The sequence below is a fragment of the Eriocheir sinensis genome, chromosome 36, assembly GCF_024679095.1.
Source record: "Eriocheir sinensis breed Jianghai 21 chromosome 36, ASM2467909v1, whole genome shotgun sequence".
Lineage (NCBI taxonomy): Eukaryota > Metazoa > Arthropoda > Malacostraca > Decapoda > Varunidae > Eriocheir > Eriocheir sinensis.
In genome coordinates this window covers 2,789,965-2,816,101 of record NC_066544.1, presented here as the reverse complement: position 1 = coordinate 2,816,101, position 26,137 = coordinate 2,789,965, and the positions used below count along the sequence as shown (strand labels likewise).

General features: G+C 42.7%; 1 protein-coding gene across 3 annotated transcripts in view; it reads right to left on the bottom strand.

Annotated features, from left to right (window-relative positions):
* LOC127007623 (DNA primase small subunit-like) overlaps nt 1-23,514 on the bottom strand; it is a 72,240-nt gene extending 48,726 nt beyond the window's left edge. The window contains exons 1-4 of one of the 3 annotated variants that reach the window (XM_050878774.1): nt 23,307-23,462; nt 2,662-2,779; nt 1,972-2,128; nt 1,550-1,634 (exon numbers count right to left, since the gene is read on the bottom strand). In XM_050878774.1, coding sequence (XP_050734731.1) covers nt 1,550-1,634; nt 1,972-2,036 — 150 coding nt within the window. In that variant the 5' untranslated portion in view covers nt 2,037-2,128; nt 2,662-2,779; nt 23,307-23,462. Of the gene's footprint in view, nt 1-1,549; nt 1,635-1,971; nt 2,129-2,661; nt 2,780-5,799; nt 5,930-23,306 lie in introns of those variants that run through there. The other 2 variants (XM_050878773.1, XM_050878775.1) reach the window with 2 other exon arrangements.
* Between the last annotated feature and the right edge of the window lie 2,623 nt (nt 23,515-26,137).

The window sequence follows — 26,137 nt, the reverse complement described above, 5'->3', positions numbered from 1 at the left end:
GACAGGATACAGAAATAAGGTTATGATCGGAGGAGCCCAATGGAGAGAACAATTTGACAGAGTAAGCAGAAGGATTAGAGGTAAGGAAGAGGTCTAGAATGTTGGGCCTGTCTCCAAGACGGTCAGGAATACGAGTAGGGCGCTGAACCAACTGCTCTAGGTCGTTGAGGAGAGCAAAGTTGTAGGCTTGTTCACCAGGATGGTCAGTGAAAGAGGATGAAAGCCAAAGCTGGTGGTGAACATTGAAATCTCCCAAGATGGAGATTTCAGCAAAGGGTGAGTGAGTCAAGATGTGCTCCACTTTAGAGTTCAAATAGTCAAAGAATTTTACATAGTTAGTAGAGTTAGGAGAGAGATAAACAGCACAGATGTATTTAGTAATAGAATGACAATGAAGTCTTAGCCAGATGGTGGAAAATTCAGAAGAGTCAAGGTCGTGGGCACGAGAGCAAGTGATGTCGTTGCGCACGTAGGCGCAACATCCAGCTTCGGATTGAAATTTAGGATAGAGATAGTAGGAGGGAACAGAGTAGAGATTGCTGTCAGTAGCCTCAGAAACCTGTGTTTTGGTGAGGAAGAGAAGATGAGGTTTAGAGGAGGAGAGATGGTGTTCTGCAGAATGAAAATTAGAACGAAGACCACGAATGTTGCAGAAATGAAGAAAGATACCCAAGTTTACCTTTCCCAGGTACTCATTTACAACTAGACTGACTGGAAAGATGAACAGTTAAGTGAGCTGAGCACTGACTGCCCAAAGCCAGGTTTAAATTCAATGTCCATGGGTTTATAGTTAAACGGGCTTACCACTACACCAATGATTATTATAAATTTTATGGATTCTACTTTGATTTATTATATGTATTATGAAGCATATTAAATACAGGTTGAGAATCCTTTATCCGAAATTCCATAATCCGAAAGTTTTTTGAATGCTGACATGACTCGTCACAAGTCGAAAATTCCACAAAAGTGATGGGAAGGTTCCATCACACACAGCTGTTGCGTGCTGCTCAGGGTTGCCAGGCCCACAGCGTAAAACATCTTCCCGCCACCACCGCAGGTTTTGAGCGGCTTTTGGGAGGGAACACAGTCCACGACCTGGCAACTCTGGTGCTGGCTATAGTTTGTTGTCAGCAGTCGTCACAGTAACACCTTCGCTCGTTACTCATTATGAATACCACGTGTTGTGTGCTCTGTGGTGTAAAGATATTGTTGAAAATGTCAAATAGGCCTACATATTCCGAAATCCAAAAAAATCCTAAATCTCCAACACTCGGTCCCAGGGATTTCGGGTAAAGGATTCTCAACCTGTAATAATAAAAAACTGAGTAACCAAAGATTATACTGACGTGGAACAAATACATAAATGAGGATAGTTTTGATAAGAGGTGCATCTGATAATTACACTAAATATTATGCGGTTACCTCTTAAAGCTTTTATTAATATAAAAATATCAAAAACATTTTATATGGAGAATTTAATAAAATTTTCAATACTGCTGGAGCTATACTTAAAAAAGAACAGCTCAATAAATCATTCCAATCTTACCTCATCATAATCTGTCATGTCAATATCAAAGACGAGTTCCTTTGATGTAGGGATGAAACTTTGAACTCTCTTGCGCTCCTTTGGCCTAAATGAAAGAAGCCCTGATTATTAAATAAAACTTTTTATCTAGATCACAAGCTCATGAAATACAACAAGAAAACAGCATTTGATATTAATATATTCATACTTCTACCCTCCAAGTTCCTGACTAAAATCATAGTCAAAGGACACTAGTTGAACTGAAAAAAAGACATGACTATTTGTGAAGCAAGAAAATATTATTGCAAGTACAGAATTAGTTAAAAAAACACTTAGCTTCCAAGTTGGATACCAATTACAAATTACTTAAGCCTCTATATCAGCTACATAGAAAATAACAAAACAGGCACTAAAATAATACACAAACATGGGCGAGTACATACATGCAGTTGTAGACAGCCCCAATGTCAATCTTATGAGGGCATTTCTTTTTTATCACATTCTCCATATCCTCCTGGTCACTGAAGGAGAGGAACCGTACATACACTTCATTGGCCAAAGTAAAGCTGAATTCTCGCTTTTGGAAGTAGTCTTTAGGATCTGGAAGCAATTTGGGGATTTAGCATTTAGCATTCAGGGATAAATGATTGTGCCTTTTCAAAGCATTATCATAACTGTAAAGTTCATCATATCCTTAATTGATCCCACTCATAACTATCACTGGATCTTAATTGATAGAGTAAATATAAACAATTAATACAGGTGCATCATTATGGTGATAAACAGCAAATGAGGGGGTGACATAACCAGATCTACGTGCATGGACAGTAATGTAAAGGCAAGACCAACATGAGAATCTTGTTCCTTGGCTAAACCTTTTTAACCCTAGATTACTGTCCCTCCAGATAGTTGTGAACCACTGTCCCTGTATACAATCGTATACAACCTTTTATAAATTAATACAAAAATCTGTGTCTTACAGATTTCATTACAACCTTTTCTATAATAAACAACTGTCATTATGAAAAATGTTTATATATTATTTAATGAAAATAAGTTGAACATAAAAAAGAAAAAGAAATGAATGCAGCTGTGAATAAGTGGTAAAAAAGAAAAAAAGGTTTTCATAGGACCCTTAGTAGGCCAGGTATGCTGGTAGAGAGTCCTGACTGCCCCACGTGGAGTTGATACGTCCCTCAGGTTGCCCTAGCCCCCCCAGGCCTCATGGACCAAGTGTTGGTGTGGACCAGGCTGTCAAAGATTGGGTATATTTCAGTAATGAAAGAAAGTAAAAAAAAATCTTGAACCTCCTCTAGCATGTTGCTGCTTGCTGGGTAGGGCAAGTAAATGATAAATAAGATGTCATCTCTTTGTTGGGGCACTATAGGGACTAGGTTGGGAGTTTTCCACAATGGAGGGGTCAGGTTAAGGGTCAACCGTGGATGGAGATTGGATTGGTGAAATGCTGTAGTGTCTTTTTCACGGTGTGGAGGTTATGGTTTGGTTGAAGCCTTCCTCGCCCTCAGTTTTATTATCAGTCACTTCTTCACTCTTACCTCATTCACTTTCATTTCTTACTGTACATTCATTTTCTTCACTACTTTTGGACAGAATACTTGGCTGGTTCATATACTCCTTTATCATCCTTTAAAAATCAAATGGACCGTCATTTTGTTGCACCAGGAGTAAACTGAATACCAAAGTGCTTTCAACTGCTCCACGGGCACAAAATGGCTGTCGAGCAGATTAAATCACCAGAGCAGGCAACCTCATATTGAGCCAATAGGCTTTCAGTTGCCTGTATTTCCATGTTTCCATGTAGTGTTCAGTCTCCTCCTCCTCCCCATGCCCCCCATGATGACTCTAGGCTGTGTAAAAAAAAAAAAAAAAGTTTAAAACATTACAATATGCCTGAAAAACAATATAAAAAAAAACTAACGAAGTACATGACTTAACAAAAGTCAGCTGAAATGTGCTTGGAATTTTATGAAGCAAATCACTTCTGCTAGCAGCTAGAAGGAAGCTTTCACATGAGATACGCCGCACCACAACACACCACCAGCCTTTGAAGTGTACAACCACCAACATGACAGAGTTTAGGCATTTCATACAGTTTTCATTGTACTGTCTTTGTTACGCTGCTTAGCATAGGGTGGGAGTGGAGGGCATGTGAAAGCTTTTTTCTAGCAGAAGTGATTTGTTTCATAGAATTACAAGCACATTTCAACTGACCTTCAATAAGTCTCATGGACTTCATTAATTTTATGTCAGCAAATCACTTTTCTGCTGAAGTCAGCTTTCCCATGAGATTTTAAAGCCATGTGGGTGTCGTACCTTAACATACGTCCTGTTTACCTGAGCATCTTTCAATTTTACTGCTGATATTACAGACCCCAACTGTCTTTCCACCCTTCAACTTTTTCACAGCCTCTCTCAATTCCACAAGAGGGTGGAGTTTCATCTATTGGTGGATCAGGAGCCACCATCCAAGCCAGAGGAAGCTGTCTCCAAGGGGGCTCTGCCATGTATAAGAGACAGATAAAGATTCTTTTAATAATTCTGCCCAATACTGAGTTGGGAGAGACCGCTGCTCTGGTCACTTGTGCAGAGGGTTTGAGGTCAGGCATTACCAGGACTTCTAGGTCTTTTAGTTGATGGGACTGTACCAACTGCCAAGGGGGTGGTTCTCATGAGGTACAGTACAGTCAAACCTCGGTTTACGAGTGCCTTAGTTTACGAGTGTTTTGATTTACGAGCAAAATAATCCTACTAAACAGGCTTTGGTGTACAAGCGGTGACTTGGTATGCGAGCGTCCTATTTGTTCCATTTTTTTCCCATTTGTTGCCACCCCCTGGGTGGGGACACAGGGTACATGGAGGCCGTCAGGGTCAAGCACATATGTCCCTTCGAGGAGGGACCGCAAACCCTTGCCAGGTGACAGCTCATGAAGGGGAGGGGAGGATGCCGATAGACCAACTATTGGCTTACATCAGCCTAGCCGACCAAGTTGGTCTTTCGATGAGAACTGGCGTGTCTCTTTGTACAAGTCAAAGACGTGAGCATGGGTTTTCTTTGTTTGCTGCAAGACAAGAGTGCTCAAAGCAAAAAACAAGTTAGGGCTGCCACCTTGATCTGAAAAAATAAGGAATGCAATATCCCATTCTCCAATACAGAATGAATCCATATTTTAAGGAATGGATGGGAACACTAAAATTTCTCTGGCCTGCCATGACTGACAGCCGCTGCCCGTTGCTGGTGAAGGCAAGAGGAAGGGGAGAGAGACGTTACGATGCATATTTTACATGCATTTCAGGACGACCCTTGACAAATATAATTTTATGGACTGGTCTTGTGGTTCACCGAAAAATGCACTCACTACAGTTTTAAAATTATGAATTTTATCTGATTAACCATGCAGACAGGCAAATACGGAACAAATGGCATTCCGTAGTTTAAGGAAAGGGTGGCAAGTGTGCAACCCTCAAGCTTCATCTGGCGATATATGGCCTTCTTGAACAACCCCCCATTCTTGAGACTGTTTTTCACCTCCCTCCCGTAATTCACCAGAGCGCTCTATCCTGTCCATATGATTGGATAAACCAACACTATTTCTCATTTTGTCACTCATCAAGGACAAAACGTGTTAATTTAATCACAGTTACGCAATCTACAGTTCATTAGGAGTACAGTCATCCCTCAAATAGTACGGGGATTAGGGACCCAGGACCCCTGTACTACTCGAAAATCCATATAAAATTAGTGCCCCCCCCCCCCCTTAGAAACACTCCTGGGCACTCTTACGGAATTCAAGTCCCGCCTGGATCAGCTGTTACCCACGGGCCCACATTGCCAGTTATGCATTTTCTGCTACAGTCACAGTGTAGTGTTACCACGCTGGAGGGGTCGACGGGGGCGAAGCCCCCCCTGTTAGAGGTCAGGATATTTAAAATTCGGTTGGAGTAGTTTAAATATGCGTCCATTAACTTTATAATATGGAGGCGTAATGTCGTATTTTGGAGGCGCGCAGTCAGTCTCCACAATTACCGTTTCGTATCTTATTTCAAGTATGAATTAGAGAGCAATAGAAAATGTGGTAGAGAGTAAGAGAGTGTGAGTGTATGACATGGCTCGCTCGCTGGCAGCCCTGCCAGGATGGCTCCGTTGCCCAGCATGGAAACACTACAGCAGAAAATGCATAACTGGCAACTTTGGCCGGCGAGTAGGTGAGCCAGCAGGCGGGACCCTGATTCATGTGGTAGGCTCTCCGTACCGCAACGTATTCAGCAGGTGTTTTGGCTTGTCTCTTGGGTCCTATGTTCATGTTATGTGGTAATGGAGAAGTGTAGCTAAGGTTGTGCACACACACGGACTTAGGGAAAGCACATAGTTTTCAATCTGGCAAAACAGTGTTCCTGATGCTGTGCACACACATGGACTGAGGGGATGTGCATGGGAGGCAGTCTGGTAGAACAGTGTTGCCACTCACGCCATGGTTACTTGGTGCGACGAGCGGGAAATTTAAAAATCCTAAAAAAAATCTGACAACCCGTATAAAACCGAAACTGTACTATTGGAAACCGTACTATTTGAGGGACGACTGTATTTGAGTAGCTACTTGGCGTCATTCCATGCGACGGAGTTTCTTAAAACATCCTTTTTTCTACAAAATATTGACAAATGGCATCGTTTCACTTTCTTGTTTCTAATGATGATGATGTTTTGATACCGGGAAGTTCTTACTTATCCTACAGTGATGCTTTAAAATGGTCGGTGGTGCAATAATAACACAATAGTAACCTCGTGAACTCTATATCCACTCCCATCTGGCAGGGTTACCCATAGGAAACTCAGGAAATGGTCATCGCCATAGGCCTATGGAGGTGCGGCCAGCAAGACAGTGACAGTACCCAGCCCTGCCACAGCCTGCGCAGGACCCCTAACTCTTGCAAAAAAATTGGAGGGATTCTTTAAAATCTGATGCGCCAGAACAAGAAACGCAAGAATTTTGCAAGATTTGGGATTAATTCTTGACCACCAGATGACGGCTCTAGTCTCAGTCCACATTGTAAACTCGTAGATATAGCATCCGTGCACTCGTGTTTTCAGCACTACAATGTGAGTTCTTTGTGCTTGAACAATGTCCCCAATAAAGATGGTTAAAAGGGATGGTGCTGCAAAGAAGAAAACACAAATGGTGAATACTATGCTCGCAACAGGAACGGAGGGCAAGACTCAGCAGCTTGTATGCCGTCTTGGACGTGACTGACTCCCGTTCATCCTCCATCTTGGATGACAAGTCGGGTTAGCTTCATGTTGGTGGTTGAACGTAGTTCCAGTTCCTCGAGAATGAGGAAACGGCAGCTGCTAAACCCTGGGGCGAAGCCTACACCTCGAGCATAGTTAGCAGTGGTGGGAGTCTCTTTAACAACCGTAACACATTGATTTGTGTTTCATATTATTTATCATTGCTATTTGCTAGCATAATCACTTCAATTCTTTAAAAAATAGCATGTAAAATGATTTATATATAAATATTTTTTTGAGATATGGGACGCATCAATGGGATTTACCTTAATGTCAATGGGGAAATTCATTTTGGTTTACAAGTACTTTGGTGCGCGAGCAAAATTCCTTAATGAATTAAACTCGTAAACTGAGGTCTCACTGTAGTTTGATAAAAGTAGCGCTCATTAACCACTTCCATACCAGATGTTTGTTTTGAGACACGATGTGTGTCAGTTTGATGAGCCCATGAGGCAAAGGGGTGCATTTTGTGCCTCGTGGCCGCATCAAGCTGTGACAACCACATGTCACAAAACAAACCAGATAATGTTCAACAAGCACAACTTCAAATTTGAGTAAAATGGAGCCCATGGTGATACAGGTTGAGAATCCCTTATTCAAAATCCCCGGGAATGGAAGTGTTGCGGATTTCGGAATAAGCAGGCCCTTTGGAGATTTTTAACAATATCTTTACACCACAGAGCGGACAACACACGGTAATCACAATGAGTAACGAGCAAAAATGTTACTGTATCGACTGCTGACAACAAACTACTGCATAGCAGCACCAGTGTTGCCAGGTCATGGAATGTGTTCCCGCCCAATCCCATCCCAAAACCCGCGGTGTTGGCGCGTAGATGTTTTTACGCCCAAGGTGTCAACGCAGCAGTAGGTTTACCCCCTCAATTGGGTGAGTAACCCACCGACCTGGCAACCCTGAGCAGCACATAAGAGCTGTATGTGGTGGAATCTTCCCTTCACTTTATGGAATTTCCCATTTATAACAAATCATGTCAGCATTAAAAAAACTTTGGATTTTGGAGTTTCGGATAAGGGATTCTCAACCTGTACGTAGCAATTAGTAGGTCACTCCTGGGTCAGTTGACAGTAGGAGCATCAGGGCTGGATGACATCTGTCACAAATCAGTTTATTTTGTACCCCAAAGTACTCAATAACAATGATCTAGCATCAACTTAGCTGAAGTGAATGGGTTAACCATCAGTACACTCGGCCCTCGATTTAACGGATTAAAAGGGGGGAAGGGTGGTCCGTTGCTTGAAAATACTTACATACGATAAATACCGGTATACAATAAAATTACTGTTAAAAAAAACGTAAAATGATACCAACAAACCTAATAATATACGTAGGTGTATAGTTCTTTTATTGTGTATGTTGTCTGCACGTTGTCTGTATAGGTGGCATTCACAACTCGTCCCATTCAAGCTCTCTCTATCCGAGCTCCGCTAGAGGACCAACTAAACAAACTGCGCTTCTTCTTCTTCTTTTGACCTGTTCTGCGTTGGTGCTGTAAGACAGACACAGCCTAACTAGCCCCATAGAACACTCCAGAAGAAGCCATCTCCATCTTCACCTAAGATCTGCCGACACGTGTTGTTTTGTTGGCCTTCCAGCGATCAAGGGTCAACAGTGGGGCCCTGCGGGGAGGGGGAGGGAGGCATATTGTTTATGTGTCTGGGCAAAATTCTACAAGTGTGTTAGGCTCACTTGGGCAAACGAAACATTTTTTTTCAGTTTTCAGTGTTATGAAATATTGTGATAATTGTTTCTGTTACAAATCATTAAATGACTGACTTTTCAATGGCTGTTGCACACACCGCCGCAGCCACAAAACAACTCACAGAGAGAGGTTCAACATGCATACTGTCTATTCTAAGACAAGTGATAGCATGGGCTCTGAGAAGGCAGATAGTTCCTGAGAGATTGATCAAATTGGTGATGGCATTGTATGAAAACTCAATGAGTAAAGTGAAGGCTCCAGCTGGAATATCAGAGGAATTTAGCATCAGAGTTGGTGTCCATCAAGGGTCAGCACTCAGCCCACTGCATTTTATAGTAGTGATGCAGGAGGCTACGAAAGAAGCTAGAAGAGAGGGCCTGAAGGAGCTGTTGTATGCAGATGACCTGGTGTTAATGGCAGAATCAGAGGAGGAGGCTGGAAAAGTTCAGGGCATGGAAGAGGGCAATGGAGAGAAAAGGGCTGAGGGTGAACATGGAAAAGACAAAGGTCTTGATATCTGGACAGGAGCCGATGATAAGAATGGAGAGTGGGAGATATCCATGTGGTTGCTGTGGAGAGGGGTGAGAGAGAATTCGGTGTGGTGTGCAGGATGTGAAAGGTGGTGTCATCAGAGATGTTCGGGTGTAAGGGATGTGCGTAGAGCTGGTGTAGACTTCCGTTGTCCGACTTGTGTTGGAGGAGGACAGATAGAGGTGGAAGTGAGGCAAATGCGGATGGGTGAAGCCCCTGTAGAGGTAGTGGACAGCTTCTGCTACCTTGGGGATGTCATACAGTGTGAAGGAGCAGAAGCTGCAGTGAGACGGAGGATAGCTTGTGCTTGGATGAGCTGGAGGGAACTGGCAAGCTTAATAGTGAATCAGAATATCCCACTTGGCAGCAGAGCACAGGTGTACAGAGCATGTGTGAGATCAGTGCTCCTGTATGGGGCTGAGACTTGGGCTACAATGAATCAGCTGGAAACACTATTGATACGATGTGATGTGAGAATGCTTAGATATTTGATGGCAATCAGATGGCAAGATGGAATTTCAAATGAAGAAGTGGTGAGGAGGAGTGGCCTGGAGGGCCTGGAGGAGTTGCTGAGTAAGACCAGATTAAGGTGGTTTGAACATGTGAGGAGAAGAGAAGAAGAACACATCCTGAGACGTGCAATGAACTTTGAGGTAGAGGGCAGAAGACCACCAGGAAGACCAAAGAAGACGTGAAGAAAGGTGGTGGAGGAAGATATGAGGAGGCTGAACATCACGGAAGAAATGGCTATGGACCGGCAACAGTGGAGGAAGCTCATATCCCGTCCAACCCCTGCATAGGGAATAAATGGACATTAAACGATGATGATGATGACGACTGTCTATTCATTTCACTCACCGCTCACACTCGGAAGTGGACACACTAATTGAACAAAACCAGGTAAATTAATGTTTTTCCTGCTGTGTATTTCCCCCGTACACATGCGTGGTGGACAGCAGCGCAACTTGTTTTTGCAAGGAGTTATTTCTCGCAACACAGGCCCACAAATTGGACCACACACGCCACTGCCATGTCCCGTCCCACGCTTCATATTGCTGCCGCCCCAAATAAATTTAACCAAACCTAACTTAACCTAACCTACCTAACAGAAGGGGGGAGGGGGGCTTCACCCTCCTCGACCTCTTTAAGGGAAGCGATGCAAGCAGTTTTGATGAAAAATATCACTTTGTGATATTTTTCACAACTCAACTGAATTAAATCTAGCCTAACAATTGCTGACTTGTGCTCCACTGCCAAAATGAGGTATATGGAAATGAACCCTTCACTATATACCCCCCTCCCCCCTATTTTAAGAACTTATACCTCACGAACAAATGATTTGCGACGGCAAGGCAATACCAGTCAAGTAGTAGGCATGGGATTGCCTTTGTAACAGCTCCCACTTATGGTCCCTATTCTTGATTGTTCTTGTTGAGTCTTAGTTTTGGTGAATTTTCTCTTTTCTTCTGATCCAGATTTTTGTGATATAATTTTTTCTGTCTTCAATTTCTTACAGTGATAATGGCTGAAGTGCTAATATATTGCCTATTAAGTAGTCTCTGCTTTGGATTTCTGTGTTCAGTATAAAATTTTGATTTTGTCTTATTTCTTCATATTCTTCACAGTCCAGCAGAAAATGTTTAAAAGTTTCTAATTCTGCACCACAACATGGACACTTCACTTTTCCTCTGAAATCTGTTCCTCCAATTTAAAGTTAGGGTATTAGTTCTTCCTCTTAACCCTTTCATTGCTAAATGCTTGCAGCAGGCGTTAGGCGTATTTGCTGGTGGCGCTAAACGCCCGCTGCTACCTCCACCCGCACTCAAATCTCCCGCGTATGAGTGTTCCAGCACTAATTCTCACAACACAGGATTGCCAATTGAGTGGATTCTTCACTAAATTTGGTGGAAAATCATATCAGCCCAGCGCGGCAAATGTACAGACGAGTAACTGGTGGATGTTCTTGCCCAATATAGCAGCATTTTTGCATAGCTTCACCTATCACCTGACTGATTCTTTGACCAAATAGTTGTAAATATTGCAGTTGGCAATGCTCCCTTGCCAGAATCTGAAGAAAAAAATGTCCGCAGTTCCCTCAATATGGCTGATCAGCACGCACGCACCAACGTAAGTGTTAACATTCAACACTCCCTGAACGTGCATGTACGTTTGCAAGAGAGGCATACATAACCGACTCCTATAGATCTGGACCTCCTCTTTCCAATGGTGTTTTTGGTTTTTACCTGTGATGAACAGTTTTTGAGATACAGAGGTTAAAAGAGACCCCCAATTGGGCTGCCTGACTGCGCCTGAGGGGATACTCGCGTCTACAATGCGCGCAAGGAAAGGGTTAAGGGGAAAGTTCACCGTGGATTAAAATTGCATCTATGGTCATGAATAATTAATATGTTGTATATAGTAGTGTACCTTTGTTATCATATGAAAATTTCAAGCTGATCAGATGAAATGAAAATTTAAGAAAATTATTTTTCATTGTTTTTATGAAAAATTTGCATTAATTTTTCTCAGACATTATTTTACTGAATTTCTTGTGGCATGCACATCTGATAATTCATTGCTATGCTAACAATTTGTCAAGATGTTTTTTTTCAAAAAATGTTTATGTTAATCTGTAAAAATGTTTTTTTTAATTTTGAAAATTGTTTTGGAAAATTTTCCAACATCGAAACTATGCCGTTTTTCAAAAAAAACATCTTGTAGAACTTTAGTACAATATATGATGTTGTATGTCCTAAAGTTTCATGAAAATCGTGCGGAAAATAAAAACAAAAATACTTTTGTTTATTTTGTACTAGTTTTGAGAAAAACGCGATTAAAGTTTTGCTGAAGTTCTTCGGCCCAGTGACAGTACTATATTGTCAATGCCATCTTCATATGAATTTCATGGGATCAGTAATCACATATCAGTAAGTGCATAAAAGGATCAGGCACCTTGTCCCACCTTATGAAGGTATTAATCGCTCAAAGGCGAGGGTGTTCGGGCGCGCCACACCCCTCATTGTTGCAAGGTTCTGTCAGTACTCTCCAGGTGCATAGCTATCGGTTGGAATTCCTTTGTCCGTCTTCCTCTTCTTCTTTATTGTCTTCTTCAGTGTAATTCTTCTCTTTTCTCTCATTTCTAATCCTTTTTCTATGTATTCATTTGCTCTAAACATTTTTGAGCAGGTTGAACATTTCTTATCAATAATTGTGTTCCAAAACTGTTACACAGGTTACAAACTTCACCGTGAAGATTGCTGCATGTTTGATTTTCCAACATTTATTCCATACTCTGGCATGCCAGCTAATGCGCCGCAGGCAGCGTGTGACGCCCACGCAGTAGCCATTTAAATCTCCGCGCTATTGGCATTTAAAATTATGCCTGACTGAAAAAAACTCTACCATTTGAAAGCTAAGGATAGGGTATTGCCATAGACCATATAACTCAATTTCGTATTTTTAAAAATTATTTTCCATATTTTCACGGCGGACTCTCCCCTAAATATTAATTTTGTTCCCAATGTGTTGTCTGCCCAAGTTTCTTCTATTAGGTCCTTTTTGTATAATTCATATATCCTTAATGTTGACTGTCTGTATTTAATTTTTCCATTTCGTTGAGTCCCATTTCCTGACTTTTTCTATTATAGTATTCTTTGTCAGGCAATCAAGTTGTGCTAAATTTATATTTCATTCATTCACATATTTCCTAAAGGTTTTAGTCCACTTTGTGTTAATGTTTTCTATTTCTCTAAGGAATATATTTCTGGCCAAGTTATTTCTGTCTTCTTTCAGAAAGTGCTTAGCAAATAGTACTTTAATTTTCATGTCTCTGGCATATCAAGATGAGGCACCAATATCCCCCGTTAGGGCACTGTTGACGGCATAGGTTGGGACTTATAATATTGCCCTGTTGACAGTTTTCTATTTGTAATTTAGTAGTCTCTTCTTCGGTGAGGTCCATAATTTCAGCTGAAAAGAGTACTGCTGACAGTACCATTCCCTTCCAATAAGTTTTGCCAATTAGTACTCTATTAAAGCATCGTGCTATTACACTGTATGTAATGTTAGCTAACTCACTAGCTTTGCTTAGTCTTTGTCTTTTGAAGTCTTTGAAGCAGTTTTTGTTGTTAGTTATTTTGACTCCTAGGTATGTTATACTTTGTGTCACTAGAATGTTTTCAATACTAATTTCTTGTTCTTTTTTGTTATATATAAGTATATTGCTGTTTTCTTTATTTATTATTAATCCATATCTTTCTGCTATTTGCTGTATATTTTCTATACTTTCTGCTGCTTCTTCTACTGAGTGTGATAAGAGTAAGCTGTCATCTGCATAATATAAATGGGTATTTTGAAGTATTCATTTTAAAGCCTATGTCCATCATTTCTAATTTTGTAATTATTTATAGGGTAATTGTGGAGATTGACTCCACGCCTCCAAAATACGACATCACGCCTCCAAAATACGATATCACGCCTCCAAAATACGATATTACACCTCCACATTTAAGGGATGAAATACATGTACCTCAACTATAATATGAAGGCACAAGTACTTAAAAGTAAAGAAAAAGGCCTAATCTCCTTCCCCGAACGATCTTGGGGGACCCATGGGAAATCAGGGTTTTAGGGTGGGGAGCATATTTAAACTACTCCAACCGAACTTTACATAACCTAACTTCTAGCGCGGGGGGGGGGGCATTGGAAGGTGGTAGCTCTGGGTCAGGCTTCCAAAACAAAAGATCAAAAAGGTATGGCTACCAGTAAGGAAAACAAAAGTGGTAGTGACGGAGGTGGAAGAGTGAAGGAGTGCAGGTGTGAATACGCTGGAAAAGTTAATGAAGACGGTATTAGTGGTAGTTGCAGTGATGAAGTGAAGGCCAAGCATGAGGTCTGTACCACCTGTGATCACTGGGTGGAATCAGACGGCGTGGAGTGCACAAGAAGTGGATTTTGGAGGCACAGGGTATGTGAGGAGCTAACTGTGGCAGGTATGAAAGCTATCAAGAATATGAGCGTGTGGTTCTGTAAGCCCTGCAGTAGGGAGTGGAAATTAGATCAGGAGGATAATGCGAAAATGAGAGAGGAGCTAAAGGCCGTGAAAAAGAAGAATGCAGAGGTAAACAACAAAATGCAAGCCATAGAGAAAAAGTGGAGCGGGAGTAAGGAGGTTGAGGAATCAGTAAATGCAGGATTCACAGATAACGATGATAAGCCTAAGCGAGGAGTGGAAGACAACAACCAACGGAATGAGCAAGGGTTGGGTAATGTTACGGAGGAGCTGAGCCAGTTGAGAAAGGCTAATGATGATCTTAAGAGAATGATTGAAAATCTGGAGAAAAAATGGAATGCCAGAGAGGAGGAAATGGTGCATAAAGTCACTGAAAAAGTAGTGGAAAACCTGGAAGAAATGCAGAAGGAAAAGAGGAAGAAAAATATTGTTATGTTTAACGTACCTGAAAGAGAGAAAGAATCAGGCAAGGAAGAGGAGGCAGAAGATAAAAAATTGTGCAAGAAAATCTTCTACCATGTGTTGAAAGTGCAGGACGTCAAGATTGAAAAGATGTTTCATATTGGTCGTGCGAGCAGTGACAGCTCAGCGAGGAGGGGGTTAAGTGGGCGTTGGTGGCAGAGGGTAAAGAGCTGTGACATAGTGAGGACACTATGATTAAGGAGATATTCATTGTCCCAGACCTTACCAAGAAAGAGAGAGAGGAGAATAACCAGCTGCGGGAAGAGCTCAAGAGAAGTATAGAGAAGGTGGGCAATGGATCATCAAGAAGGGCAAGGTGGTATGAGCTCAGAGGAGGGAGTGACGGGAAGGGAAACATAATGACGTAAGTAGTACTAAGTATACGTAATGAACTTAGTAATAGAAAAGAAGACAGCTTTATCATTAAGGCTATTAACATTCAAGGCCTTACAAAGGTTAAAGTGAAGGAAATTGAGGACCTTATTGCTGAGAACAGCATTATCTGCCTAAGTGAAACTCAGAAGAAAATAAGAGATGTAAGCTTCAGGAATAGTGTCATTATAACAGAACAGATGAGAGACGAAAGACAAAAAAAGGTGGAGGGTTGATGATTCTGCATAAAAACAATAATGATATACACTTTTATAAAATAACAACCAAATGTAAAGATATCTTAGTAGCTAAAGGGAGTATAAGGGGATGGGAAGTTGTATTTATAGTAGTTTATTTTAGTGTTACAGATGGAGAGAAACAAACTCATAAGAGATGAAATAGAAAAGTTTCTGGAGAGTAGAACAGATGACCCATTATTGATCATAGGAGATTTTAATGGCCATATAGGATACAAAGGTGATCAGAGCCTAGATGCTAATGACAAAATGATTTTAGATTGGCTAGAAAAGTATAAGCTCACAATGCTCAATGACATTAAGTGTGAGGGGCTATACACATGGTCACGTGATACACAGAAAAGTGTCATAGACTACGCCTTAGTGACAGATGAATTTTACAAAAAATATAGCATGATGAGAATTGATGAGGTACAGGAAAAGTTATAGACAATGCCTTAGTGACAAATAAATTTTACAAAAAATATAGCATGATGAGAAATGATGAGGAACAGGAAAAGTTTGATTTGACCAACCATAATCTTGTGGAAATTCACCTAAATGTGGGGCGAGAAAGGAAAAGGTATAACAGGAAATCATGGATAACAAGAGAGTACAGTAAACCCTCAGTTATCCGGGTGCACCGTATCTGACCTCGCCCGTATCAGGGAGTTTTAAAAAATATTTGATTTTTTCCAGAAAAAAAATTGCCGCGCGCCGCCAAAAGTTGTTCAAATTCCCCGCGCGATGTCTCTAAGCTCTGCCCAGGCAGTGTACCGCACCCATAAGGCGCGCCCCAGCCTGCATGTAGCAATGATATTGACATCCTGGTGCAAAGGTTCGCAGGAAAGCTGTAAGCTTCGCAGTACAACTGGCACGTAAACGTTCTTGCCGAGCGCTGCAGACCATATCGAAGTGACAAGAGTTAAAGGACTGTTTAAATGAAACACACAGTGCAAACCCTAGCTTAAGCCTTGATGACTGCCTAAATCCAGACTGGACTAGGTGAGCAGGGCTCCGTCCTCGTGGAGAAGGCGTGCGGGTCTGCTAGCACTCCTGCGGGAGTGAGGGCGGAATAAGAAATGCAGATAAGTACCACCCTCGGTCCGACATGTGAAAGAAGGATTTTACCATGCTTACGGTAAGGCGAGTAAAGGGGCCCGCAGGGGTTCAGGAGTCCCATGGGCCAGGGCGATCTGGAGGTGCGGGCTGGCCGTAAATCGTGGTTACTTCTTGTGGTCCCGCTGGATGCACTGTGCAGGGGGTACCCGCCCCCCCTGGCTCGCAAGGGCAACACAGTGTAACTAAACAGCAACAGATCACCGTGCAAGCGGATGCGCCAGGTTGTTATTGACTCCTTGGTTATCCTCCCCACTCACACTCAGAGTGGGGCGGCCTGGCATACTTGCCCGGCGTCTGTGGGCCTTCAAGCTCATTGCCAGGCTTAAAAGGGCAGCGCGCTGGGGTGCCTGCCCGGGCGTCCGTATAGAAGCCTGCTTTAAGCACTTGATGCCCGTTGCCGGCCCGGACCGCTTTGGGTATCGCTGGTATGCCTTCTGGTTGACCCGGGTGGTAAAGCCTGCAGTGCTCGTAGCCACGAGGTTGCTAACGCAGCTACGCAGTGACAAAGCCAAGGGCGCACACTTTAGAACAGCACAGAGCATCAGCCTTCCAGTTGTAAAACTGGACCCGTAAAAATTTCTTGTGGCAGTGCTGGGTCTGCTAGAAAGCCTACATAGTAAACACAATGGTGCAGACTTGGGCAGTTAAGCTGCCACAAATACCTGGGCTTTTCTGGGTTGGGTCCAGGCCCTGCTGATGTTATTGGCCAGGCAGGGGAACATTAGCTGCTGCCTGTGAACACGGGGCTAGGCACCCCAGCAATGGGTTAGCGGCTGAGGCTGTCGCGCCTAATTGCCAAATCCCAAGTAACAGATCCCCCCAAGGTACAGCAGGACTGCAATAAGCCAGGGAGAGATTGCCGCAAGTGCTAACCTTGACGACGCTGCTCGAACCCTTTTCTCAGCGCCCAGAGCACGTCAATCGCGCGCATTTCACTCCCTGGTGCAGATTGACTGCTACAAAGCCATGGGGCGTACCATATTATGAGTATGGACAGAAGCACCTATGCAGTACTCTGCCGTTGCCTTTATGGCAGGCCATGATCCAAAGTTGGGTTTTCGGTTCTGTAGACTTAACCTACACCATATCCGGGGTTTTCCCATATCCGGGTGCCCCCGTGGCTCTATTAACCCGGATACAAGAGGGTTTACTGTATTATAAAACAGACAAAGCTTCACTAAAGATATATGGAGAAAAACTTAAAGCTAGTGTTTTAGATGACAGAGTTAAAAGTATAAGGGACCTAGAACAGAGGATAATCAAGACAGCCAATGGATATCTCAAGGGCCATTATAGGCGGAAGAATATAGGGGTTAAAGAAGTCGAAGAAGAACCGGCATGGTTTACCAAAGAGATCCGGGAGAGACAAAAGTGAGGAGAATGTACAATAAGAGGAGGAGGAATGCAAAGGCTGAGGAGGAAGCAGCCAAGTGGAAACAAAAGTATATGGATCAAAAAGAAAAAGTACAGTCATCCCCCGCCGTTCGCGGGTATTTAGATTCGGACTTGGTAGCGATCATGAAAACCCATGACGGCGGGACTATAACCCTATGGGAAAATATGCATTTGGGGAAGTCACCTCTGACACGTCATATAAAACATGTTTTTTTCGTTCTTTTTAATGACTGAAATGAGACAAGACCTTGTTAGACAACAATATGTAATCAACACTCACCCTGGGGTCAAAATTTAGTAGCACAGAAGACCCAAAAGTAGCCCAATTTGCGATAAGTAGCCCAATCTGGCAACACTGCAGTGTGGCGGCGCGAATTTTTTTTTTTAGGATAATGTTGCTATGAGAAAATCTCGACCAATAGCAGTCGTCCCTGAGTGAGCTGCTGGCCAATAGGAAAGCATGACGTCACAGTCTAACCGTGACGTCACTCAGGAGCAACCTAACGTCCATTGCCCCGCCTCCCTCCTCTCTCCCTGCCCCCCTTCTCTCGGCCTCCCTCCCGCCCTCCTCTCTGCCTTCTTCCCTCCTCTCTCTCCCTTCCCCTCCTCTCTGCCTCCTCCTCCTCTCTGCCTCCCTCCTCCCTCCTCTGCCTTCCTCCCTCTCTCTCCCTTCCCCTCCTCTCTCCCTTCCCCCTCCCTCTGCCTCCTCCCTCCCTCCTCTCTGCCTCCTCCTCTCTCCCTTCCCCCCTCCTCTCTGCCTCCCTCCCACCCCCCACTCTGCCGTCCTCCCGCCTCTCTCCCGCCCCCCCTCCTCTGCCTCCCTCCCTCCTCTCTGCCTCCCTCCCTCCCTCCTCTCTGCCTTCCTCCCTCCTCTCTCCCTTCCCCCCTTCTCTCTGCCTCCCTCCCTCCCTCCTCTCTGCCTTCCTCCCTCCTCTCTCCCTTCCCCCCTCCTCTCTGCCTCCCTCCCTCCTCTCTGCCTTCCTATTTAGCGTCAATGCATCCGCGTATACGCGAAACTGGGGCCGCGTATAAGCGGGGGGGGGGGTCACAATTAGTTGACCGCGAATACGCGAAACCGCGATGGGTGAGACCGCGAACGGCGGGGGGTGACTGTACAATTATTAGTTAAAAAGGAGATGAGAATAAGTGATGAAAAGAAAGCAAAGGAAATAAAAGAGGACAAAAGTAACGGCAAGAACACTTGGAAGTATATAAGGATGTTACAGGGAGACAAAGAAAAGGAGACAGAAAAGTTGATAGATAATGTGTATAGCAGGGACAACAGAAAACTGGAAAGAGAAGAAGTAAGATCACAGGTTGAGACATACTGGAGAGATATATACGAGAAGCACCAAAACAACATTAACAAGGTGTGGAATGACAGGACTAGGGAGAAGTATGTAAAAAAGAGGGAGAATACTAAACTTGAGATGGTGAGGGGGAGACAATTTCAGGGGAGAGAGTGACATACCTAGAAGATGAAATTATAACTGGAGAGTTAAAAGGTGCTTAATTAAACTAAAGAATAAAAAAGCTGCAGGCCCTGATGGAGTAAAACCGGAGTTTTATAAAGTACTCTTAGAAGACAGGACATTGTTGGAAACTCTAGAAGAAACATTCAAACATGCACTACAGACAGGGGAAATACCAGAGGAGTGGAAGGAGAGTGAAACAGTCATGATCCCCAAAGTAAGAAAACCAAAAGTAAATGAATATCGACCAATAGCTCTGACAAACATAGGATACAAGCTACTAATGGCTGTAATAAGGATGGGTATTGAAGAACAAGTTAATAAAAATCACTGGGGAAAAGAAAATCAGGCAGGATTTACGGCTGGTGCAAGAATGGTGAACAATATTCTTATTTTGAGACATTGTGTAGAAAAGTCATTTAAGAATAAAAAGCCACTAATAGTAATATCAATTGACTTTGCAAAAGCATTTGATAGCATAAAGAGGGACTCAATGGTAAAAATGCTAATGGAATATAACATAAATGAGAAAGCTATTGTACAATGGGGACCTAACTAAAGTCAGGCTAGATGAAAAAGAAAAGCTAACGATAGAAGTCAGCAGCGGAATAAGATAGGGATGCACGGGTTCAACAACATTGTTCAAATTAGTCACATAAAATTATGCATCAGTTGGAGAAGCTGAACAAAGGGTACAGAGACGAGAACTTTAACATAACATCACTCCTCTTTGCAGACGATGAAATGTTACTTGTAAGTAGTGTAGAAGATGCAAAAGAGGTGATAGAACAAGTACTGGCATCAGGGAGAGAATGTGGCCTAGAAATGAATAAGCAAAAAAGCAATAATATTATATTTAATATGAAAGAAAAACCTAATGAAATAGAAGGTATAAAGGTTAGCAACAAATTGAAATACCTAGGAGTAACTGTTAATGACAGCAGAAACTTATTCAAAGAGCAAAAACAAATAATGCAGGAAAAAGCGGAAAAAATGGCCAACCTAACATACTCCGTAATTGCTAGAAGCTGTGCAAGATTAACAATAGGAAAGGTGTATTGGAAAAGTATAGCCCTACCAGGAATCTTATATGGTGCAAATGTGATTGATTTTAACAAAGAAGAAATACAAAAACTGCAAAGAATAGAAAACAGTGTAGGACGGAAAATACTGGGAGCACCTAGCTACACACAAGAAGCGGCGTTAAGTGGGGAAATATGAATTTCCAGCATGAAGAGAAGGATAATGGAGGGGCAACTGAAATACTTGCAGCACATATTGAGAGGGGAAAGTAACAACCTCCTAGAGAGGGTGGTTGAAGAAATGAGATTGGAAAAAGAGGAAGAATAAATGTATAAAGGGTTTGTTGGAGAACAGAAAATTAGTGGGGATCAGGGGAACTGCAGTAAGTAATGCTAAAGTTGGTGAAAAAGTGAAAAAATGGGACACAGAAAAGTGGAAAAGCACCTTGCAAGAAAAGGAAAGTTTAAAGCTGTATAGAGAATGGAGAAAAGAAATTGGAGGGCAAGAGGAAATATATGACAACAGTGAAGAGTCGATCATTATGTTTAAATGCCATACAAATAATCTGAACCTTGGGGATAGAAAAAGATTTAAGAATGAGCCAACAACCTGTGTAATGTGTGAAACTGTTAACCCGAGGGCTTCGGCTATGGGAAAGCCAAGAAGTGGCTGAGAAACGACAAAATTACACTGCATTTTAAGACTAAGAAAACAGCAAGGAACGTACATCAGAGTACTAATCTCTCATCCATAAAGCCGTTAAAAATAATTACTTTTACTCAAACTCCATTCTTTTTGGGTGGTGTTTGTTACAAAATAAATAGTCTCGTGACGCTTGGCATCAAGCCAAGTATGCCATGACCTTACAGCACCACTTATGACAAAAAAGCCCACCTCAATATCACTCACCCACCACAATGACCCAGAGCATTCATGGTGGGTTGCGCTATGCCACCACCGCCTACAATTAGCTCGAATTAGGGGTTTTATGGCGAGCCCTTTTTAGGGTCCACCGTACCACAGCCACAACTCGTGAAAGCCCTGAAAAGGGTCTGCCGACATTCTCAGGTTAAAGAAGATTTGAACCACTTTCTGCTGCAGTGTGATGCTTAGAGGGAAGAACGGGGGAATTTTTTTTTATGTTGCAACGACCCTATGACAAGGACGAAGAAAATATAATTGGAAGACTCCTTTTTGATGAGCAAGTGATTGAACAAAGTAAAAGAACGATTTATAAATTCTGGGAAGGAAATACGAGAGAAAAAGATAAAATCAATATAGTGAAGCTAAATCAGATACAAGACCCAGACCGCAAGACCACATCAGGAAGTGCTGATTCAAAGGCAAGACTTCCGCAATCTACCTGAACCTGAACCTGGGGGGGCACAGCCCCCCCGGACCCCCGCCCCACATGTATGATGCACCGGTAAAACTAGAGAAGTACAACAGTATGTGAGACCTTGGAAAGGTTATTATTCTCGTGGGGTCAATATTGGAGGAGCGTAGTGAATTTCCATATTTACCTTTCACAGTTTAAAATTATAAACAGGAACGTTGAGGCATTGCATCCTTGCCTTATGCCATTTGTTATATTTATTGTTATCTGTTTACTTCCATTTAGAAATATATTAGTGAGGTTGGGGAAAACTTACGAAAACTTAGGCACCTCTGGCAAAGTTAATACTTACATCATGGATTTCTTTTTGGTCCCTGAATGCAGTGCAGTGACAAGTGACTTCCAGACAGGAGAAAGAATTCAATTCAGGGATTATTTATTGTTGAAAATAGGGGATAATAATTCATGAAGCCGTCGCCTACTCTGGTGGCGGCCGCCATGGCGTCGGTGCTGCCACCGCAGCCACAAAATAGCTCACAGAGGGTTTAGGGTGGAGGAGCATATTTAAACTATTCCAACTGAACTTTACAACCTAACAGCTAACAGGGGAGCTTCACCCCTCTTGACCCCCCCTCACGAATATGCAACTTATTTCTGTGAGGTATTTCTTGCAACACCGGCAGCACCGTTGCCATGGCAGCCGTCGCCAAAGGAGGCGACGCTTTCGTTAATTATTATCCCCTATTTTCAACAATAGATAGTCCCTGAATTGGATTTCCTCCTTTCCGGAAGTCACTTGTTATTGCACTGCATTCAGGGACCAAAAAGAAAGCCATGGTGTATATAAGTATTAACTTTGCCAGAGGTGGTTAAGGTTTAGTAAATATTATCTGTGAGGTCATCTGTATATATATTTGCTAAAAGATTAATAATTTTTGGGTGGACTTTGTAATTCATCAGTGATATGATAAGTGTTTTTCTGTCTATTGAATCAAAGGCCTTTGTAAAATTGTGGTCACAATCAGTTCTTTTTTCATTCTGTATATGACAGCGCTTTTTATGTACAGTAAGTACTTTGTACAGCACCAAGGTGTCCTACAGAGACGGGTGTGTTTCTATAACAATGCCAGCAGCACTACACGATGCATAAGGATTTAGGTGAAAAATGTAAGAACAGATGTGGTGGTACCCACGGTCCTCCTGTATAGGGCTAACATCCAAGCTTTTATCACAGAGGCAGCAGTTAACCCACCAGTATAATAATTTCTGGAACAATAGGCTTTAGTGTGGGGCCAATAGTACTTGCTGCTCACCCCCATGAATAGTTGAGCTCATAAGGATTGGACACACCCGCCTCAACGCCCACCTGCACAGACTGAACATAGTCCAAGACCCACACTGCCCATGGTGCCCCACACAACCTGACACACCAGAACACCTCCTCCTCCACTGCCCAAGATTCCACTCCCTCCGCACCACCCTCAAAGCATCCTTGACCAGTCTCTGTATTCACAGGCCAACCCTAGAGGACCTGCTGGGCAGCGACGCCCTCAGCCCCAACACTGCCTTCCACGCCCTCAAGTGCACGCAAACCTTCCTGCAGAAGTCGGGGCAACTCGACAGGATCTAACTCCCGCCCTGGTGACAGGACGGCCAACACAATAAACGACTCCTGATAACAACTACCACTGACGGGGCTCTAGAGGCTGTGGGCCCACAGCCTAACTAGCACCATAAAACACCCACGAAGAAGAAGAATAAGGATGCATTTGTTACACATGGTTTATCTCACCTTCGCCGTAGGACAGCCACTTGAAGAACTGTTTGTAGGGAAAAATCCTCTTGTAATACATGGAAAGAACTTCTGAATACACTTCCCCATCTTCCTGTGGTGCGGGTGGCATGTTTGTTGTGTGTGTGAGAGTGTGTGGCCTTCAGCAGTGCGGGCAAACTTTTGGCGCGAGAGGCCCGGGATATGCCTTTGCAACAGCTCCCGGATTTTCATCATCATCATCATTTCATCGACGCCTGCTCCTAGGAGTTCCCACCAAAGGATGGCCGCAGCAGAAGAGCTTCCAACTTTCTCTATCCAGACACTCCCTCCTTGCCTGCTCAAAGTTTCTCAAAGATCTTTCCCCCCTCTCCATAACGTACTCTTGCACCCTATCTCTCCATTTCACTGGAGGTCGTCCTCTAGCATTACCTCCCTCTATCTCACTCACTGGTCAACTTACTCTCCTCACTCCTCCATTCGCTCCATGTGGCCAAACCACTTTAAAGTCTGTCGCTTCACTTCTTCCACCACTCCACACTTCTTCCCTTCACCCCCGTGACACATTCCAAAACGCTCGTACACACTTTCATTACTCATTCCATCCATTCTACTCACCCACAGCAAGCACTCCTCAAATAACTCATTTCCACTGCCTGCACTCTAGACCTCTGACTTTCATTCCAGGCCCACGTTTCACTTGCATATGTGAGGGTTGGTACTATTATTGTATTTCTCAAATCCCTCTTTACCTCCATGCTCACACTTCTGCCATTCATGATTCGTCCCAAAGACCCTACCACCCTTCTTCCTTGCAATGCCCTTTCTCTTATATCTCCCTCCGTACCACCATGCTTACACATAACTGATCCAAGGTACTTAAACTCATTGACCTCTTCCATTTCTTCACCATTCAAAATTATTTTGCATTCTTTTTCACATTCAATTCCCACTCTATATGGGCATACAAAATCTACAACCTCACTTCTACTTCGCTCACAAACCATCACTTTACTTTTGTTGACATTTACTTTCAGCTTTCTCCTGTTACAGACACTATCAAAAACACTGACCAAATTTTGTAGATCACTTTCATTTTCAGCAATGAGCACCCTGTCATCAGCAAACAGTATCGAATTCAGTACACACTTCCTTCCCTCATCGAACAGTCTTACTCCAACTTCTCCAACTTTGCCCTTAATTTCTCTAATAACACCATCCATATAAATATTGAATAACCATGGTGACATGATGCACCCTTGTCTTAAGCCCACTTTTATCTCAAAATGTTCACTTGTTTCTCCAGTAATTTTGACACATGCAGATGCATCCTCACAGAAAGACTTTATTGCACTAAGCAGTTTTCCTCCCACACCATAAATCTTTAATACATCCCACAATGCAATCCAATCGACTCTGTCATAAGCTTTTTCCAAATGACCAAATCCATGAAGGCAGCGTATAGTTTCTTTCCTTTTGCTATTATTTTTTCTACTACCATCCTGAAGGCAAATATTTGATCCACACATCCCCTTCCCTTCCTGAAGCCTCCTTGTTCTTCACTGATTTTCTCTTCTGTAAGTCTTTGCACCCTCTCTATTATGACTTTTCCATATACCTTTCCGGGTATACTCAGGATACTTATACCTCTATGGCTCCCACATTCCGCTCTCCTGCCCTTCCCCTTGTAAACTGGGACGATGATGGCTTTCGTCCAGCCTGCTGGCACCAAGGCAAGTATAGAGAGGTATCGTCACTCTCATAGAACGTGAAGAGCCAAATTTTGAAATGAGCTTTTTAATTAGGACCTCTCGGATGTTTTTTTTGTTATAAACTACTACAATAAAATAAAATAAGATGTGGATTTTTTGTTATATACCCTATGAAGCAATTGTCGGTGAATAAAAAATATAAATAGAAATGTTCACGGCATCTCATCCTGGACGATGATTGGCTGGCGTCTCGATAAGCTCCGCCCCTTCCTCGAGCCTAATTAAGCCCCGCCCCATCCTCGTCGTCTGCCCAAACCGACGACTTCACACACCTCACTCTCACCCTGTTTCCTGACCCCAACATTCATTTTTACGAAAAACTGAGACCACCATCATCTTCCTGAGAAAATTCTGCATCACACGAGCATAAAATTGTAACCATAATGTAAAATTACACATACGAAAATCAGAGTTAAATGAAGTAGGGAATACATATTTTCTTGCACTTATTTCCCTTCAACTCCTTAGTACTCAGCTGGTTTTCGACGCATCACTCTTATGTTTGTATATAGTTAAGTGTGTGATCGGGACGATCACAATTAAGAGGGGGGGATAGTGTTGTGCTAGTGGCCAGTCAAGAGTGAATAATTGTACTACTAAGGAAGAATATTAAACTGCTGAAGCTGTGCAAGGTCTTTATATATCTCCCTCCCACGGAGTCCTTTGACGGCGACACAACCCAAGTAATACGTCCGGCTTAACAATACATTCAAGCACTTTCATTTTTTGGCTGTGAATAGTCTTTAGGTATGCCTAGAGCCCTATGGAAAATATTCTGAAAGTTTCCCATATAGAAAGGCATAATGGTATTTCTTTTCATTATGTTCGTCGAACATCGCGTAAAATCGTGTTTTTTGTCACTTTTTCCTCTTAATACTCCTATCTCCTTTACCCTATCAACAATATCTAGTCATAGGTCCCTAGCTACTTGTACAATCAACATTCCCTGAACTTTTCACTTAAATCGAATTGATTTTAGATTTTCTGCGATTAAAAAAGACAAAATTTATCGAACGGAGATATGATCAATTTAAAAATATAAGGACCTTTAACTCGGTCCATTTAAACCCGCGCCAGACA